Here is a 19,367-nt window from a genome sequence, read left to right as displayed (position 1 = left end):
TATTTCACAAAGTTAAAGGAAATTACAAAGTGATTAATTTGATTTAGAAAAGGAGGTTTTGATTGTCTTGTTTAATATTGTCTGGTTCACGAATTTACTGTATTTTATTCCTTGATGTTTCGTACTGTTAGCAGTTACCATTGGTTCACTGGATAAATGGGAAGAACTGAACCCCAACCCTGAGAGAAATGGCAACAGAAAATGGAAGCTGGAGAGACGGCGTTCTTCTAAAAATTCATCCAATGAGTTTCTGTGGTAGGTCCTGACCTTTGTACACCATATTGGATTGGACTATTGGATTTTAGTTGTGCAATACATGTGGTTATAGTTCACAGTTTTGAACAATATCTGCAGTCTTTCCCTCACTTTAATGTTGTCCCATAATTCAGGTCATAGTTTTGTGTTTCATGGCCACAACCTTGCTGTTTTCTCTCTCTCAACGCTCTCATTAGCATAAGTTTCAGCCACAGCAAGCCACTGTTTTATGTCTACACACTAAAGACCTACAGGGCTCAACCTGCCCAGATCAGACATACCGCACACACACACACACACACACACACACACACAGCTTAGCTGTATCTTAGTGAAAAGCAAAATAACACAGTGAATACTGGACTTTTATTTGTCAGCTGCCTGTTCTATCCCCAAACAGGCAAAATAAATAAATAATACAGTTATCAGTTATGGTAGAGTAAAAAAAAAATCTATTTGTTGTTGTACTTGCCATAGTGCAATTTCCAAGCATCGACAGCTGCTCAATATCAATATTACTTTCCTGCACTGCAGATATTTTGTACATGAAAAGTCATTAGAAGTTCTTGGAAATGTTTGGCACAGTGCAGCATTATTGTGGACTACATGTATGATATATCTTAAGAACAACCTTTTTCTACTTCCATAGGTCCATAGACTGTAAAAGCCAGTTAGACTCCTCAAATAAGAACACCTTGGAGACAAATAATAAAGTTGAGCCTGAGTCAGCCCTCGCATCACAAGTAAGTGCGCAGTGTGACAGGAGTAGTAATCATCATTACTGTATGCTTGGTGTGCAGTTGGACATCTTTTAAGAGAGGTTTGACACAACTCCAACGTATTGATCCCACTGATGGTAATGAAAAGATGAATTTAACTTTATTTAGCAACTGCATGTTGATGTTGTTGTCGTAATGTTCAAGTATCTAAAAAGACATCCTGTTGTGTGATTGTTTACCCATCATTCCGTCCTAACACCTACAATTCTTCCATTTCAGCTCAACAGACAGTATATTAGTGGAAGACATGTAAGCCTCCCTATGCATCCTTTCATACAACATTGAAAGACTTATACATTTGCACCAGAAAAACAGCATCACGCAAATTTGACTTTAAAGATCAAAAAGAGGTGATCGTAGTAATGCCAAAAGACGCCTTTGTGGAAATTTAGATGTACTGTCAGGCTTGAGATTGTTCCTTTGTGGTGCTACGAGGTCCAAATGTCAAGTGCTTTCCTCCTTAGTTGATGTCTCTGTGTAGGTCTCTATAAGGGGTCTTGTTTCCAGAAGCCATTATTAGATTAATAGCCGATGAATTATTCAGCAGTCTTACTCGCAGCCCATTAGTGTTGATCTCACCAAGCCAGCTAAGCATACATCACCTTTTCAGCGCTCTGATAAATAATAGATTTGGGATTAAAGATAGATGTCTGAAATGGAAAGAAGTTATTGACAAACAAATACTAAATTTGTTTTACTCAAGACTTACATAGTAGTGTGTTGACAGAGTTATTGTAAAAAGTGGTTTGAGTTTCCTGCTGGGAAGGTATCAAACACAAAACACACAAAATGCATGCAGTGTCTTGCATGAATTTACATACACAACTAACACAGATGCGTGGCTCAGAAATGTGTTTAAAGAAAAATCCACCTGTATGTTATTTTTGTAGTGTAATTCAAGACTGAAATGCCCATTATCTTACAGACTGTTGAGTACCCGAGGATGGAAGTTTATTCTTGACATTAAGAATAAAATATAATTTGGTCTCACCATAATAACATAAAAAAATATTTAAAAAAAAACAAAACAAAACAAAAAAATCATTCTGATCTATTGAGTCTTGTGTACTTCTTATTCTAATTCAGTGAAAATGAGAAGTCTGTAAAGAAGCTCCCTCGGTTTCAAAGGTTGACTTTAACTTCAACTTTTTTCCTGCAGTCCGTTAAAACATTTTCTGGCATTAAACAAAAGCTGGACTGGAAATCAAAATGCCAAATCCTGCCGGATTTCTTGGGGGGAAATAATCTAAATAGATAAAATCAGAAAGACCAGAAGGCAAAATGACTAACACTTGTTTTGAAAATAGTGTTTGCAGTCTTTGCAGTCAGGTGGATTTTTCTTTTAAGGAGCTACTGCAATCTTTTCCCACTTCATACAAAAAGCCTTGCACATGTTGCCAGATTTTCTTTTAACACTGCATGCACTTGTAAATGAAAATCTATCTATGATGATTGGATGAGGCAGTTTATTTCATTCATTAACAGAGACGTTAACTAACTTAAATGAATCTGTATTTGAACGTATATATAGCAGTCTGTGGAGATGGAAATATCAGTATCATGTACCCTTTTGCAGCTAAATGTTTTTGCATAGTATGGATCACAGCAACAACACTACACCACACTCTGATGACTCAAAACTACTTTCAATTTCCATTTTTGCAGGAAGGCAAGGCTCCATATCTAAGTGTCTTAATGAGAATCTGTGATCATATTTAGGAGTTTGATATTGCATGTGCATCAGAGAGGGCCAGGCTTGGGGTGGAGCGTGAAATGGAAAGAGGTTAGATAAGTAGCATGATGTTCTGATGAGCAGCGGGACTGTTGGGGTGGGTGCTGACAGAAGCGATTCTTCTAGCCTTCCTAAGCATGTCAGAGGCTTTGTTGTGGCAGAGATACTTACTCGTCCCTGAGAAAGCAGAGATAGCTGACCCTGCACACTCTCCCCGCCCGTCTCTCCCTCTGGCTGCGTTTGATGTAATGTGTTATGCGGATGCGTGAGTGCCTGTGATGTGCCAAGTGATGGTGTATATTTCAAAGATTTTGTTTGTGCATTTATGTTTATATTATGAAATCTGTGTGCGCGTGTGTGTGTGTGTGTGTGTGTGACAGGCTCGTCTAACAAAAGAGCAGCGATGGGGTAGCGCCCACCTGTCCAGACATCAGTCCCTGGAGGAGGAGTTTGAGCGAGCCAAGGCTGCTGTCGAGGTAAGCAGAGTGCTGCTTAGCGCACCTCACATCTGTCACCTGCCAGCAGAGAGGCATCTATAGTGCTGATGTGTAACTGGTCTTAACAGGAAAGACAGAGGACAATAGTCCAAATCAGCATAAAGCTGTGTAAGCTCTCTCCTTTGGAACAGGAAAGAGCTTGGACGCAAATCAGCCAGATCATTTGCATAGACTCTCAGCTGGCTCTTCCCTCAGGCGACTCATATCAACTCTCTCCAGAAGAGCAACCCTTGTAAAAATCTGTAAGGTGACCCATTCTATGGAAAAATGACTAGCAGGCTAATAAAGGTGATGTAGCCCTTATTTAACATTAGTACATTTAGTGACAACCGCCTTTTGAGTCAAAACTGATACAACTCCAGCTCTCACTTCATGAGAAAGTGTGAAAAAATCCCCTCGGATATTGCAGAAATATTACAATAAAGAGAAGCAATAAAGTAGGGATTCTGTGAACTTTAAGCCTCGCAAACTTTCTTCAATATCATATTTCCCTCATCATTGCCCATGCCTCCTCATAATCACTCCAGCAATTTAAATATCTACCTGAAGCCCTGGGCAACTGATTACCATTTTGACTCCTTCAGCCCTTTTTATCTCTTGTCAAATGATCACTATTGTGTGCTTGTTACTTTGCATTCACTTCTGCGATGCTTGCTGACAATTTAATAGCGCATGCCAGATCAACACACTCCAAGTTCATGGGGTGGATGACCCAGAAAAATATTCACGACTCTAAGCTAGCTAACAATAGGAAGGTAAATAGGTCAGTCATTTTGTTGCCAGACATATCAGATATCACAAGAGACAGTGAATGTTACAGTAATTAGAGTTGGCTTAATTCATCATAGACCGATGCATCGACACACTGAATGTGTTGAGCCATGAAATGTGCACAACTTTCAGGGGTGCAGTAGGGTCCGTCATAGTGACCCAAGGAAAATAGCTTGAAAACTTGAGACTTGAGACAGAAGGGACTTGTACAAAGTGCTTTCAGTCTTCAAACTAATTTTACATTATCTTTCTGTTTGATTCAGTGATGACATGGACAGAATGAAATGAGATTCTCCATCTGAACATTTCTCTCCAATAAGGTCGTGTGATATTTTTTAAAAGGTTACATCACATACCAGTCACCTGGATACCAAGCAGAGTTCTCTACTGTATGATATAACAGACCTATCCAAAAAAAAAGTTTTGTTTTAATAAATAAATCCACTCTACCTTTCAGTAGGCATCTTGCTTCCCAAAAATGGGAGTCAACCCTGCACTACTTCAACTTAACAGAGGGTTACAGTAGACTGCTGCACTCCAAGCTATGTGTAATAAATAATAGAGCAGGGACAGGAAGACATTCAGAAACCAAGGAGAGCAGCAGCTTCTATAAAAGGGCCCTCCTAAGGATCCCATCCCAAACCTAGCAAGGAGCTCACATCTCGTGTAAACCATAAGCAGCATATATGCAAATAGTTGCACAATTTGAGCACATACATGATCTGGAAGGCAGGTAAGATTTTGAGATGGTCCTAGACAAGAGTCTGAGCGCGGAGCATCGATTGGTAACAGTACCTCGCAGCCTTGATCGAGCAGCCTGAGTGCTGGCCTCCGCTGTAGCAAAACTGTCATGCAAGTGGTCATCCAGCCAATGTCAAAGCCCTCAATCACATAATTTCCATTTAAGTAGCTGTGCATATGCATGCACTTTCATACTTACAACGACAAAGGGGTAGAGTCAGCACAGATGGCAGAGAGAACATTAAATCAGCACACAGCCTTTCTTCCAATTCATTCCATTAGAAGAAGCAGCCAAATGTAAGAAAATTAGGACCCACAGAGTCAAGAAATTAGTCTCGTAAATAAGATCGATTTTACAAAACTGGCACTGATGAGAAAATGTGCTTTTTATACTTTTGCACATAAAAGAAAAACCATTGAAATGGAGAATGAAATGGCAGTGTTCCAAGACAGGGAGTGAAGCTTTAAATTCATTATGAATGGAACTGATAAAGAGATATTTAAGATAGGTGAGGGAGCCACCATGTCAAATGAGGATATTGTCAATTACTCTGAGCTGATGACAGTGTAATACCTTTATTAAAGAGAGAACCACTGGAAAAGCTGAAGACTAAACTGTGACTTTGGGGAACAATGTTTTGGCTGAGGGGCATGAGAAAGGGCTCCCACTGTGGTGATAAAGATGAGATGATTGTGACTGTGTGGCCTCGTGTCGGATTAAGACAGCAGGGCGACAAGTTCACTTTTACCTTGCAGGATATTGGCGTGAGACGGCCTCAAATAATACAAACTGAGTATAAGCCTTGCGAAGCAACCTTGCGATCAAAAAGTCAGTGGTTTAAATCCATAGTCTTCATTGGGAAAATGCAGGTTTGAAAAGCAAACGAGCAATGCCTTAACCTTCCTCAACAACTTCTATCACCGTGCTCACAAGCTGATCACTTAACTCTGTCAAGAGGGTCTGCAAAGTTTCCAACAACCATACGTGTGTAAATTCAATTTAAGTTCTTTTAACTAAAGGAGGAAATGTATTTGATCATGGGTGCAAACAGAAAAGAAGGCAGTACCGGTGTAGTCGTGCGGAAACACGAAATGCTGCCTTATAATTGCAACATCAAAACCATGTAACTTGTTACCACCCAGTGTTAAGCCTTGATTAATGCTGTCGTCATGAGTTTAAAGTTCATAACCATTTTTGTCACAAAATGCAATATCCTGGCTACAGTAGCTTTACGTGTTGTTATCAAAGATGTCTATATTAGGAGGGAATCACATTGTCAGCAAAAACCTTTCCTCACACTTTTTCCACTGTAATGTGTTTTCTTCTTCTTCTCTGAGTGACATTATCGGGGCTCCAGCTTCCTATTTTTGTATCGCTGACCAAGGACTTGGCCTACACAGAACAGCAGTGGGTGGCTCATTAACATTAAAAGGCCAGGCCAGTCCTGGTCTGGAGATGAGAAGAGCTTTTGTTAGAGGCTGCTGTGTCACTGGTAAATAATGAGACTTTTTATAATGCAAGTCCCCGAGGCAAAGTGGATAAATGGCCCCTATTCGTGTACTTGCTTCCTCCAGACAGAAACAGATAATGTTAGAGCACCCTTGACAGCATTCACACCTACAGATCAGTTCTACTCTTCAGCGTGATGCTTCGGATGATTCAAATATTAGCTTTCCTGTAGTTATACAGTCCAAAATCATTCCCATTCTCATCTTCTATAACCACTTGTCCTCTAGAGGGTGGCGGGGGTGTTGGAGTCTATCCCAGCTGTCATCGGGCGACAGGCGGGGTACACCCTGGACAGGTCACCAGTCTATCACAGGGCTAACACAAACAGACAGACAACCATTCACACTCGCACTCACACTCACGGCCAATTTAGAGTCACCCCTTAGCCTAACAAACATGTCCTTGGACGGTGGGAGGAACTGTAGGAGAGAACCCACACAGAGACAGGGCAGCCAAAACTTACAAATACAGTCATTTTTTAAGGGTAATTTAAGTCCTTGGATCTATGCCTTATTGAGTAAAAAGCTAACATTATTCATCAGCAAGAAAGTGTTTTATTTTTTATAGTCTTCAACTTTTTAGTCTAAATTTGTCATTTTGATTTCTATCAGAATGAAATTTCGGTACAGTGGCTCAGAGCACAGCAGGAATACTAAATAGAAACAGTATATAGAGGCATACAAATCTAAATTTAAAGTCACTGTATAAAAAATAGATAAATATGGGATAAAGGATAAATATATCGCACAGTACTATTTACAGGGGAAAAAATTATTGCAACAGCACAGAGGTGGAAGTGGACCAGTGCTGTGTGGATAAAGCGGAAGGAAATGTTATAATGAGTTGAGGAGTCTTATTGCCTGTGGGAAGAAACTGTTTTTGAACCTGAGGGTTTTGCTCTGTGGGCTGCGGAACCTCCTTCCAGGGGCCAGCAGCGAGAACAGTCCATGGTGGAGGTGGGAGGGGTCTGTGGTGATGTTTTGAGCCCTTGTCAGACAGCGTGTCTTTGCAATGTCCTGGATGGGAGGAAGTGAAGTCCCAATGATTTTCTCCGCTCTCCTCACCACCCTCTAAAGGGACTTCCAGTCAGAGGCGCTACAGGCCCCTGACCAGACAGAGATACAGCTAGTCAGCTACTCTCTATAGTCCCTCTGTACAAGCTGGTGAGAATGGAGCAGGTAGTTGAACTCTCCTCATTCGGCACAGAAAGGACCTACACTGCTGTGCTTTCTTTAGAAGGGGTCCAGTATGTTTGGACAAGCTCAAAGAGTCCGTTATCTGCACCCCCAGGAACCTGGTGCTACTGACGTTCTCCACTGCTGCGTCCTTGATGGTGAGAGGAGTGTGGCTGGGCTGGCACCTCCTAAAGTCCACAATGACACCAGTCCACCAGATGTTTCACCTCCTCTCTGCAAGCCTGCTCATTGTTGTTATTTATTAGGCCCACTACTGTTGTGTCATCTGCAAACTTCCTGATGTGGTTAGTAGTGAACCTAGAGCAGCAGTCGTGGGTCATCAGTGTAAACAGCATCTGACTTACGACGCAGCCCTTAAGGGAACTTGTGGTCAGGGAGAAGTCCATGATGGCTTGGATGCTGCATTTGTCTGGTGTTGGTGGAGTCAATGAAAAAGTCTGGAGTGTGCTTTGCGAGTTTTATAGCCTGGTGCAGGTTGGTTCTTGCCACTTTCAGTGCCACCATGTCAATAGCCTTGAAAGCAGCATTCCGTGCTTTCAGCTTTGCACGTACCTCACTGGTCATCCAGGGTTTCTCTTGCTCCTAAAAAGGCACTTCAGTAATTTGCAATCTTGACAGAGCAATAATTATTGCAAATTCAAATATCCCTTCCCATCTACCAATTGAACAAGGTGGAGCAGCATTCATTTATGGAATATTAGTAATGTTCATTTCAGCATTCAATTATTGAGTAAGCGGATCATGAAAAATGAACCTCTTGCCTGAAATAGCCTGTTTCATGGTTGCCAAAAGCATCAATGCCTGAAGTCTTACAATCCTTTTGAACGTATTCATGTAGAAAAGGATCTATACATTTTTGTAACAGGAAAGCATGTGACTGACAAATACGTCTTAATCGAGGCATAGTCGAGTTCTCCATTTGTGCATAATCCATATCCAAGCAAACATTCAATAATTGCATGTTGCAGTTTAAATACAGTATGGCTTATGTGCATATACATTGACTTGGTCCTCTGTTTGCTGTTGAAAATGCATAAGAGATAGTCCTTCAATTTGGGGGATAGTGGGGAATATATACTGATCAACATACATCGTCTTTAGTTTTCCAACTGAAAGCACTTTTTACGCTAACTGCAAAATAACATCTAAAGGAAATATACTGTACCTTCCTGTTTTTTACCTGCATCGTTGTCTCTGCTGACTTGGCATGACTTGTCAGATTCTACAATGTACCTTCCTGGCAGAGCACATTTATTTTCACTGCACAGACACACACACACACACACACACACACACACACACACACACACACACACACACACACACACATATATATGATAACTCGAACGGACTAAGAAGCACTAATTGGAATCTAGAAGCACAATATAAATATTTATTTTCCAAAAGTGGGTGACACAACATCCATGGGCATGTGCACACTCTGTAGGTGTTGTTGATAATGTATTCATGAAAGAACTAATGATTCCTCTCCCTGCCTCCAGCCCCCAGTTCATTTCCAAGCGGCGATGACATGTTTGGTGGCAGGAAGCTCTCTGTCTCCTTCACGTAACACTTCATCAAAGCTGTGAAAATTGGAGTCACAGCTTTGGGTTCACTGCCATTGTACAAAGGATGTAAATTACCACACTGCATCTTTCCCTTGTTCCTCATAATTAAACTGCCACTGCCAATGTTTAAAAGCATCCTTCAGAGCATTATAAAGAAATATGAATTTCTTCTAAATTAAAAACCCACCTATATGTTAACTCAGTTTTATTACTGAAATCAATTTGTTGTCACTACGTGGTGCAATGAGGGGGTGAACAAGTACACAATAAACGTGGTTTAATAGTGCAAACATCTGACGATCTATGAGATGCAAATAACGAGACAATGAACTAGGTCAGAGTATAAATACAGGCTGCACAGTGAGAAATAATGAAACACATTAAAGCTACATTATGTAAATGACCATAATGGCAGTAGATTGAGAACCATTCACATGAGAAGGGTAATGAAGACTGCAGACAGCTGCAAACAAACAGTATAGGCCATGCAGTGATTTTGTCCTATAGCCACATTGTAACACAGGAAACATTGTGACGGTTTTTTCACACCAACCATCACAAACAAAAATAAATAAGAACATAACATTTAGAGTTTTCTCATTTTATTCACCGCTGCAAGTGCCTCTAAGCCACATTTATATACAGTCTATGGTCTAACTCAACATATTAATATAAAGTTCTAAAGGCAGCCAGAGTCGATGAAAATACTGTATTTCAAGTACAGCAGTAAACCTTGTGCCTGCACCTTGTATTTGAAGCCTAGTGTTTTTACACAAAGTAGGCTTATGTCCTTTCCTAAAACCTAACCATGTGTTTTGATTATTTAAACCTTTGACACAAATCCCACAGTCAAACTTCACTTTCCTGGATGGAAGTCCTCTGTTTTACTGGAAAGTCCATAGATACAAATCAAATGATCACGATCCCCGACTAAAAAAAAATCTCCATTTGTACATTTATAAAGTAACTCCAAATCAAAGCTTCTTTCCTCGCCACGGTCTTTTTCTGGTAGTACAGTTCCGTGTGGATCCAACAGTGGAGTCTCACCTTTAAGCAATTTGTCTGAGACCCAGCAGTCTGCAATTACTGGCCATCTCTCACAATCAGAGGCCATACTACGACCCCAATGTCAATCAAAAGAGTCCTCTCATGTGGATATGTGACCCAGTACGCATCTTTACAGTAGAGCTCTCTGATCCTGGTTCCCCCTACGGTGTCACTACACACATATACTGTATATAGTGCTGAACTGATGAGTTTCTGGCTATACAGGACTCAGTAAGTCACAGGAGGCTGTTCTGCTCTGTTTGGCATTATTCTCTCCGGTTTCCTCAGCCTCTGACAGGAAGACAGCCAAGAATCATGGATTCAGCCTGGTGAAAAAGAAACCGGGCCGAATAAGTGCATACAAAGTTTACATGAATAACAGTTACAGACTTTTATTAATCTAAAGTGACAATGTGCTGGAACTGTTGCTGTCTGTACAGGAACAAAAAAAGAAGCTGGCTAACATGTCATATAGCTGTGTATTAGAGACCCTGGCCTAAGATCCTCTGTGCACAATGAATGGGACAGAGAGATATATTGTGAAAAATAAGTTGTGTTGTCTAACTGCAAGCTGATCTCGCAAGCTGCTAGCCGAATAAAAACGAACATGGTCGAATTTTCACGAACATGTATTTGACCGGAAATGACGTCATTCCGAAGCACCGGATACTAGCATATCTGGCAGCGAGCATATCTGGTAGGGCGAGCGCAATTGGCATATTAAATTGATAGGCTACCCAAGATAACCTTCAAGTCTTGGTCAGCAAACTGAAATGCCACCAAACAATTCTAGACACAAATACCAAAGTCACGATAAAAACAAGACATGTGCATCAAAACATTATTGTTGGATATAAGAAAGTATCATCACTGCTTTGTACTATTTTAAGTGTCAGTCAGTCTGAAGTGGTGAATGGTGTTGTTTTTATACAGTGCTTTTCTACCTATTAGTACTCATCTGTCTGGATCATGAACAACCCGCTCTACCTGCTGAGCCATAGATGCCCTAGAAACATGAAGTGTTCCTTTAAACTGCTCTCTCATTTGCAGGGTGACAAGTCATTAACTGTGTGGAATCCATATGTTACAGTCAGCCAGTACACCTGACATTTTCAACAGGAGGGTAACAGGAAATTACGAAAGCTGTTGTTCTGCTATGCATGAATCACTCCTTCCTTCCTTCATCCTCCTTTCCTGCACTGTGCCCCCTCTCTCTGATGTCTGCAGTCGGATACCGAATTCTGGGATAAGATGCAGGCGGAGTGGGAGGAGCTGGCTCGACGAAACTGGCTGACAGAAAACGAACAAGCTCAGATCCCGTCCTCGGTCTCTCCACATGAGAAGGTCACTACCATTAAAATATTCCACATAGAAATTCGTCCCACATCATACTGTTGTAGAAAAATACAGCAATGAAATGCATGCCATGCCACATACTGTATAATGATTTACCCAACATGCATTTGACTTGTACAAAAGCTCCTGTGAAGCTCACTAATTAACAAGTTTTATTTAGTTGTTTCGTCAATAAACACACAGAGGTGTCTAAAATCACTACCACTTTACAGTTCATAAGTCATCATGCTAAGAGTACGTTTCATGTTGAAGACAATTGTGATGACAAGTATTTATTTGTCAACATACAAGGCAACTGTGCATAGTATGGCTTTGACCAAAGGGACCCACACCAGTGAGTAAGTGTCATAGATCTGAATAAATAATTAATACAAATTACTGGAGTCTTTGTCAACTCATGGTCTACAAAGATCAGTTTAGCTCCTTCACCTCTTGTAAATCCACAACCTTTACTTTTACATTTGTGTTTGGATTAAACAAGTGTGGTACTGTGAGATTTAGTGGTGTTCATGCTTAATTAATCATTTCAAGGCTCTACTATGCACAGAGATGAGGGTGGTATTGATTCTCGCATCTATTGCTGTGCAAAACAAATTTAGAAAATTGTGAAAATAAAATCCACTTATGGTTTTGAGTTACAGCTGATGACCTCTTACAAAAATCCACAAAATTGGTTACGTTCTACTTTAAATGTATTGAATTATCATATTTACAGTAGGTTTTTGTCGCCAAATGAATACTACCAAATGATGCCTACGTATTATCCTGTGTAGCACGATAGTTGAGAAGATGAGCATATGCATGGCTGAGCATAGAACCTTGCCCATCTGCTGACCTTCCTACCCATGGAAATCATATAAGATCAGACTTCTGGGCTTTCTCATTGATCCCAGCGCAGAGCTAGTCCTTAAAGAAAAAGCTATTTCAAAGTCATCGTGCTCAAAAGCATGCGGCACACCAGGGTAATTACAGTTTGAAAATGCAAAGTTTAACATTTAAAGAGAACAGACAAACCCCAGGGAGCTCCGTCCAGGTTTGATGTGAGGCGGAATAGATCGATTCCTGCTGCTGGAGATTTGCTTAAATATACAGCTGGCCCAGGACAGTTGCCCTGGTTTGCATATGAATATGGAAGAGAAAAACTGACATTGCCATTGTCTCCATTTTTGTTTTGTTTTTGTTTTTTTTGTTTGTTTTTTTTGCTGACAGGGTTACTACTTCCACACAGATAATCCTTATAAGGACTTGCCTAATGCGTTTGAAGAAGGACTAAAGAAATCTCGAGAGGGAGACTTGCCAAATGCTGTGCTTTTGCTCGAAGCAGCTGTCTTGCAGGACCCCCATGATTCAGAGGTGAATTCATTTAGTTCACACTTGTAAACACATAACACACACACATATGCATTGTGTATTTTCCTTGTCTAACCAGTCAAGCCAACTGTTGAGCTTTATTTTATAAAGTGAAGTAGGTACCTTGACAGAACAGATGGCCAATAAAACTGCTGTGTTGCACTGGTCAACTTCCCTGGGTATGATGGTTTCTCAGTGTCATCCTAAGGCTAAATTCAACCCTAGTTACTCCAGCTCACCTTGTGAGAAGCTGCAGAGGAAGAATGCCTCACTGACCACAGCTGCGTGAAGCAGATTCAGTAGGCAGCGCTCACAGGCTTCACGCTGATTGCCTGTGGAGAACAAGGATTTTTTCCCCCTTGTGAAAAGAGTTGTTTATTGTAGCAAAAATTCTCAACTTGCTCTGGATGAGAATTTTCGTCTGCCCAGTGAGCTGAGTAATGCCTAATTTTGAGGGGTTTTTTTCCACCTTTTTGTATTTTCCTTATTTCAAATGGAATGACCTCTTTGCAGCTGAAAGAGCAAACCCTTCACACAAAGTGCTCTCAGAATCGTCTGGAATATACAGAAATGTGCCAGTTATTCCGCGTAGAGGATTATCCCGCGGTGAATGGAACTAATATGATTCCAAAATTCCTTCTAGGGTGCTTAGTGGCTTATTGCCCCACTGTACAGACCATTGAATCATTCAAAAATAATTTCGCCCATCGTAAGAGTCAGACAAAAAAAAGCATCTACAGAGATTAGCTTTAGAACAGGTTATTAAATGTGCCCTTACAGACGCATAATACAGTGAAGTAAGCGCATAATTTCATGTTTTGGATTTTAGGTTAGCTATATCATTATCTGGCCTTCTGACTTGATTGAGGGTACTTTTTATTGACTTTTCCATGGTGCATGCAATGCAGATCTGAACTCACACAGTCTCATTCAAAGTTTACTGGGCTAAAGCCCAACTATATCCATTAATTCAATTCAATTTTATTTTTATAGTGTCCATAACAATCCAAATTGTCTCAAGACGCTTTACAGTCTTGGTGTATTAGTGGTCGATAATTAATTAATCTATTATTTGACCAACACAAACACATCAGCAATTCCTTGTGTCACATTTCAAGCAATTCATAATTTAACTGAGACAGTTACTGATAATTAAAGTAGTCTTTATGATTGGATGCCTTTAGCGTACTTGAGCTCTTCTCCTAAATATCAAGCTGCGATGAAAGGTCGTTAATCATTCTCCCAGGTCATTATTTTGTCTATAAAATGGCAGACAAATGAATCCATTATGAAGTTCGTGTGTGATTCATTTGATGCTGGCTGACTAAACAAATCTTGGCACAAACAAATTATCACAGTTAAGAGATTTTATCTGTATTTTTAACTTTTTATAAGTTACAGTATCTCTGCTCCAAACTAAACACTTGAATGTTAACATGCATTGTCTCAGTCTGCCTGGAACACTGTCATCAGCTGCTCTGTGCTGAATCTAATTTGTAGTTTCTACTGTGTTTCAGTCCCTTGAGAGTACGGGTTATGGAGTCCAAGTTTCCACCCTGCTATTCACTGTTACCTGGATTGTGTCTCCCTGCAGGCTTGGCAAGTGTTGGGGACCACCCAGGCTGAAAATGAGAATGAGCAGGCAGCAATTGTCTCCCTCCAGAGGTAATGAGAAACCACTGCAGCCAAATCCCATTTAAAAATCCAAAAAATCATTGCAGACGTGGCAGAATTGCCAGCTGTTAGCGCTCAGAGATACCATATGCTTGCACAAGTGGGACACTGCTGAAATGTCATGTTAAAAGACGAGGCCCAGTGCATGAAATGTGCCTGAGAGGTTTCAGTGAACTTTCTGATGGCAGCATATACAGCAAGACAAAAGACGAACAACAGAAGCACTTTCCTTCACTGTTATCAAAGCTCTTAAAGCTGGGGTTGGATGGACAGGTTCCGTGATTTTTATTCTTAAAATAGAGACTCCCCACATGGATAGTGATTGCACAGAGCCAGTTTATGAACAGAGTCCTCAATGGGAGGTGGCCCACTTTCATTCATAACCACCCCAAAGCCAGAAATTGCACCTATCTGGGAGAGTGTGAACACTGACAAGTCAAAACACAAGAGGAAGCCATTCAAGAGAAGTGCTTTATAAATGGTTCATTCAATTAAATAATTAAAGAAAGAAATATTTTGTTCTTAATTAATGGATTGCAAGGAACTTTATCTCCAGCTCCTGTAAGCCTCTGTATCTTCTAATCCAAAAGGGGCAGCGTATTTCTTAATAGCATTCGTATCTCAGGTAGTTTGCGCTGGGTATATTTTACTTTGTTTATTATGTAATCACTCCATCTGTGAGGAGAGTATTTTGGTATGAAGTGAGATTAGATGTTTGGTTGGCATTAGTCTTGTTGTAGCTACACTGGCATAACTTCAGGTGGCAAGCATCATGTTATGATGCTGATGTATTCTGTTTTAAATCGCTTTATCCAAGACTGCCACACAGATTCTGACAGAACACTACAGATAATAGTGACAATAGACAATACAATAAAAGTGAGCTGTTTCTGTACATACACTTAATGACGTGCTGTGAGTAATTTAAGAGATTAGTTATCTTTAATTTATGTTAATTAATGGATAGCCTGTTGAGTTATATTGCAAAGCAGAGGCTAAATCACAAGGACTATAACTTAACATTTAATGTGGAATTAATCTGGGTGGCCTGAACCTAAGTTTATGAAACATCAACAGGGGAGTGAAATAATTTGTCTTGGATTATGATGGTTTTAAAGAAGTTGGTGCATAGTATGTAGCAAATCTGTCGTGAAAATTATCTGGAGAAAAGCTAAATCTTGTTTTGGCCTGTGCCCCAGTCTCTTGACTAATCCAAGTTGTTTTGCCAACACTCTTCTGTTCTTCTCCCCTTTTTAATTACAAAGGCCAGCGTAGATCTCACTGGTAATCCTCAGTGTGATATAACCGGTGACATAACCTCAGCAATCGTTGCAAACATGCTTTCCAACTCAGGAGAGCAGTTCTTTGCCTAAATGCAAAACTTATTCAAATCATCCAGCCCTGCTGATGGGCAGCATGCAAACCTTGTCCTCTGCAGCAAAAGCAGAGCAGGAGAGGAGCAGCTCATCCATCCTGACCCACAAGTCATTAGCCTCTACCTGATGTTACTCTCTTCTTTGACTTGTCCCAATTAATGCCTGTCACATCTAGATTTCTCTTTGAAGTGCACACCTTACACCGTCTTTCCTCTCCCTTGCCTGAACACTTTTGCCATCCAGGTGTTTGGAGCTCCACCCAAACAACCTCCCGGCCCTCATGGCTCTGGCAGTGAGCCTGACCAACACTGGTATGCGCCATGATGCCTGTGAGGCTTTGCTGCGGTGGATGAGACACAACCCCAAGTACAAGAACCTGCTTAAGAGCAAGAGCCACCTAATGGGATCCCCAAACTCCCAGCGCCGGATGTCTCAGGCTCCTAACACAGGCAGACCCGAAAGGTAACATTTTTAACTGTATAATTATTGTACAACAAAAAGGTCTCCAGTGTGGATGCGGAGGACTGAATAAACAGTCTGATGAATAGGATGGAGCCATTAAGAGTTTTCCACTAATATCAAAACACCACAAGCCTTTTTGGCAGCTCGGAGAAAGTGAGTAGCTGATAAATAATATGCTGCATGTTGCCCACTCACAAAAATCTTACTAGCAGTTTCAGAGTCTCATTTGTTCTACTCAAACTGGTATTACTCTATCGGACAGACACAAACTGATTTCAAGGTCTCACAAGCACAGCAGGTTTTTGGTGTAAATTCACCGGCGAGACGGGAGGCATGGAGCTACGAGTATCAGCCGCGTCAAACCACTCATACTGCTGCATAAGACAGACTGTCTGTGTTATTTTAAGCCTGATGAATCAGGTTGTTAGGTGTATTGGATTTAAAAGGCTTAATTGTGCTCCCAAGGTAAAGCTGCACTTCATCAAATCATTAATCGTCTAGTCGGTGTGAAGAGATACAAGTACAACCCAATTACTGTCGTCTCCCTGAAGTCCATGCAATATCGTGATTTTCATTCCTGCTACACACTCCGTCCCTGTCCCTTTAGTCTCACTGAACCCTCCTCGCTACATTTCTCCCTAATTTTGCCCTTTGTCATGCCTGAATAAGTGAAAATAACACATGACATAAACTTTGACCAAAAGCTAAAGATCAAATGTCCACTGAGGCAGATGTACATGTCTGAGTAATTTGCGTTATTTATGTTTTAATTTTCAAACTGAAGGTCTGGCGACAAATAAGGAAGCCATATGAAGGCAGATACAGTTTTTGTTTTTTAAACCGTCTGAGGTTGAAAGTGAAATATGAAATGAATGAAAAAGATAGCTTTCACAGTGATAATAATTATGAGCCACTGTATTAAATATTAAACTACAACTTCACAGAGGATGTACATGATTTACATACCCTCTGCATTTTCCCCTCGCTCTTATTCCCCCTCTTCCCTCCCTCACTGCGTCGCCCTCCTGTCAATCTCGCCTCGTGTTTTCATACGCTCAGAATAAAGTTGACATGTAGTACAGTGCACATCATAGCTCTGCAATTTTAAGAGTGCCCACTCAGCAGCCGTAAGTCACACTAATCCTCATCTGTGTGTGTGCGTGTGTGTGTGTGCCCACAGCTCTCTGCTACCGGAGGTCAAGGAGCTTTTCCTGGAAGCAGTTCAGCACAACTCAGACAGCGTCGACCCAGATTTGCAGACAGGCCTCGGGGTGCTTTACAACCTCAGTGGAGAGTTCAACAAAGCCGTGGAGGCCTTCAATACGGCCCTGTCAGTGCGGCCAGAGGTACAACCCCACACATTCACACTCACTCACATACACACATAAGGGTACACGGAAGCATGCAGATTAGACAGAGTGAGGCCGTGGTTATACAAATACTTGGCTGAGGTGGAAAAACTCAATACTATGGTCACTGGCTGATCAAGTCTCGGTGCATGGAAATAATGGAGAGCAGGTGGTCAGGGTGCAAATTAAAACATTAGCATGATGAATATGAAAGTCAAAAAAAATGTAAAACTACAAACATGATAACTACTGTTATCATGTTTGTATCTAACTAAATATTATCTAACCTATTCCTGAGAGCAATTCTGATTAAGTAGCTTCATTTTTTTCATTCTATTAGACCTCTGTGTGAAGTTTTTAAGTTTTGAGTATGAATTCTTGAGTGATGGTCAAAAACACATTATGAAGGTCAGTGACCTTTGACCACAAAGCTCTCAGCAATCTTTGAGTGGACAAAAAAAGTGACGTTTGTGCCAAATATGGAAAAATTCACTCAAGGCATTCTTGAGACCGAAAGAAGTGGAGAAATGATGAATAAACTGAAAATATAAAGTCACCCCCAGGCCCTAGCTGCCTCCAGGACAGAGTCCTAAAATTGTTAATCTGTAAAAAAAAAAAAAAAAAAAAAAAAACTAACTTGCATTCATTTGCTTACCATTTCAGGTTTGAAGTTGTTGGTTTAAAATTGGTTTGAATGTTTAAAATACTTGGGAGGACTTACACGGTCACTGACAACACAACGTTATTCCACCCTGAAGCCTGTATGAAAACTCTGCCACCAGCCATGTTTTGGGTAAACTGCAGCTGATAAAACACATGGGGTCTGCTGGTTTCCTTGCAGAGTGTCTGACAGCTGGCTGACTCCAGCTGACACTGCATAATGCCAGTGATGTGCCTTTTATCAAATACTATTTATGGCTCATTCACATAACCAGAGATGAAACATTTGACATGATTGCCTCTGTTTGCCTTCACCCTGCAGGAATCCAGCTGTGCTTTTTGTTTGCATGGCAAAGCTGTTGATAGGTCATTATGTGGTATAGAAAGGCGTGTGTAGACACACACAGTAAACATTTTAAAGTGTGATTATTTGATGAGAATTATCTTCATATGTTGTGGTTTTATTTCTGAATGAAAAATAATTAGTCAATATTTTTAAATTTAGAAAAAAGGTTCTTATGTTATGCTAAAATATCCTTAATTTAATATCAATCATTACTCAAAATGAACTACTGTTTCCAAATAAATACGGAGTATGAATGTTCACAATGTATAACAGAGTAAACGACATAACACATTACACATATTTGTTTCCATTAAGTGCACATACTGTAAAAGCCTTGTTCTGCCACATACCACGTTTCCATGCAAACACATGAAGCCAAGTATGAAGAGAGATGGAGCCACCTCACGCAAACAGATGCAGTGAGTTGGCACAACAAGCTGTCACAGCAATATGTGAACCATCGAGCAGCCTCATGAACTCTTGACTGGCACACATATGCTCTCGCTCATGATCCAGCACAAGAGTACAGAGAGATGTAGTGCACACGCGCTGGAAATAGATAAACATTTCCCTGTGCTGGAATTCACAGCGATGCAGCAGACACAATGACTGCGCACACAAATATAACTACAAACTTTCCTTCAGTCTCCTTCATGCAAATTAGTCTCTGTCCTCGCAGCTCTGTCCCAGGCCGGCAT

At 40.7% G+C, this 19,367-nt stretch overlaps 1 protein-coding gene across 4 annotated transcripts in view; it reads left to right on the top strand.

The window, feature by feature from the left end:
* pex5la (peroxisomal biogenesis factor 5-like a) overlaps positions 1-19,367 on the top strand; it is a 78,901-nt gene that overhangs the window by 52,993 nt on the left and 6,541 nt on the right. For 2 of the 4 annotated variants that reach the window (XM_047586127.1, XM_047586123.1), the window contains 9 exons: positions 132-255; positions 905-998; positions 1,254-1,283; positions 3,147-3,242; positions 11,324-11,440; positions 12,662-12,805; positions 14,397-14,467; positions 16,096-16,314; positions 17,495-17,660. In XM_047586127.1, coding sequence (XP_047442083.1) covers positions 132-255; positions 905-998; positions 1,254-1,283; positions 3,147-3,242; positions 11,324-11,440; positions 12,662-12,805; positions 14,397-14,467; positions 16,096-16,314; positions 17,495-17,660 — 1,061 coding nt within the window. The remainder of the gene's footprint in view (positions 1-131; positions 256-904; positions 999-1,253; positions 1,284-3,146; positions 3,243-11,323; positions 11,441-12,661; positions 12,806-14,396; positions 14,468-16,095; positions 16,315-17,494; positions 17,661-19,367) is intronic. The other 2 variants (XM_047586125.1, XM_047586126.1) reach the window with 2 other exon arrangements.

The sequence above is a fragment of the Mugil cephalus genome, chromosome 6 (assembly GCF_022458985.1).
Source record: "Mugil cephalus isolate CIBA_MC_2020 chromosome 6, CIBA_Mcephalus_1.1, whole genome shotgun sequence".
NCBI classification, from domain to species: domain Eukaryota; kingdom Metazoa; phylum Chordata; class Actinopteri; order Mugiliformes; family Mugilidae; genus Mugil; species Mugil cephalus.
Note: the sequence above shows the minus strand (reverse complement) of the source record. Positions and strands in the feature narration are given on the sequence as shown.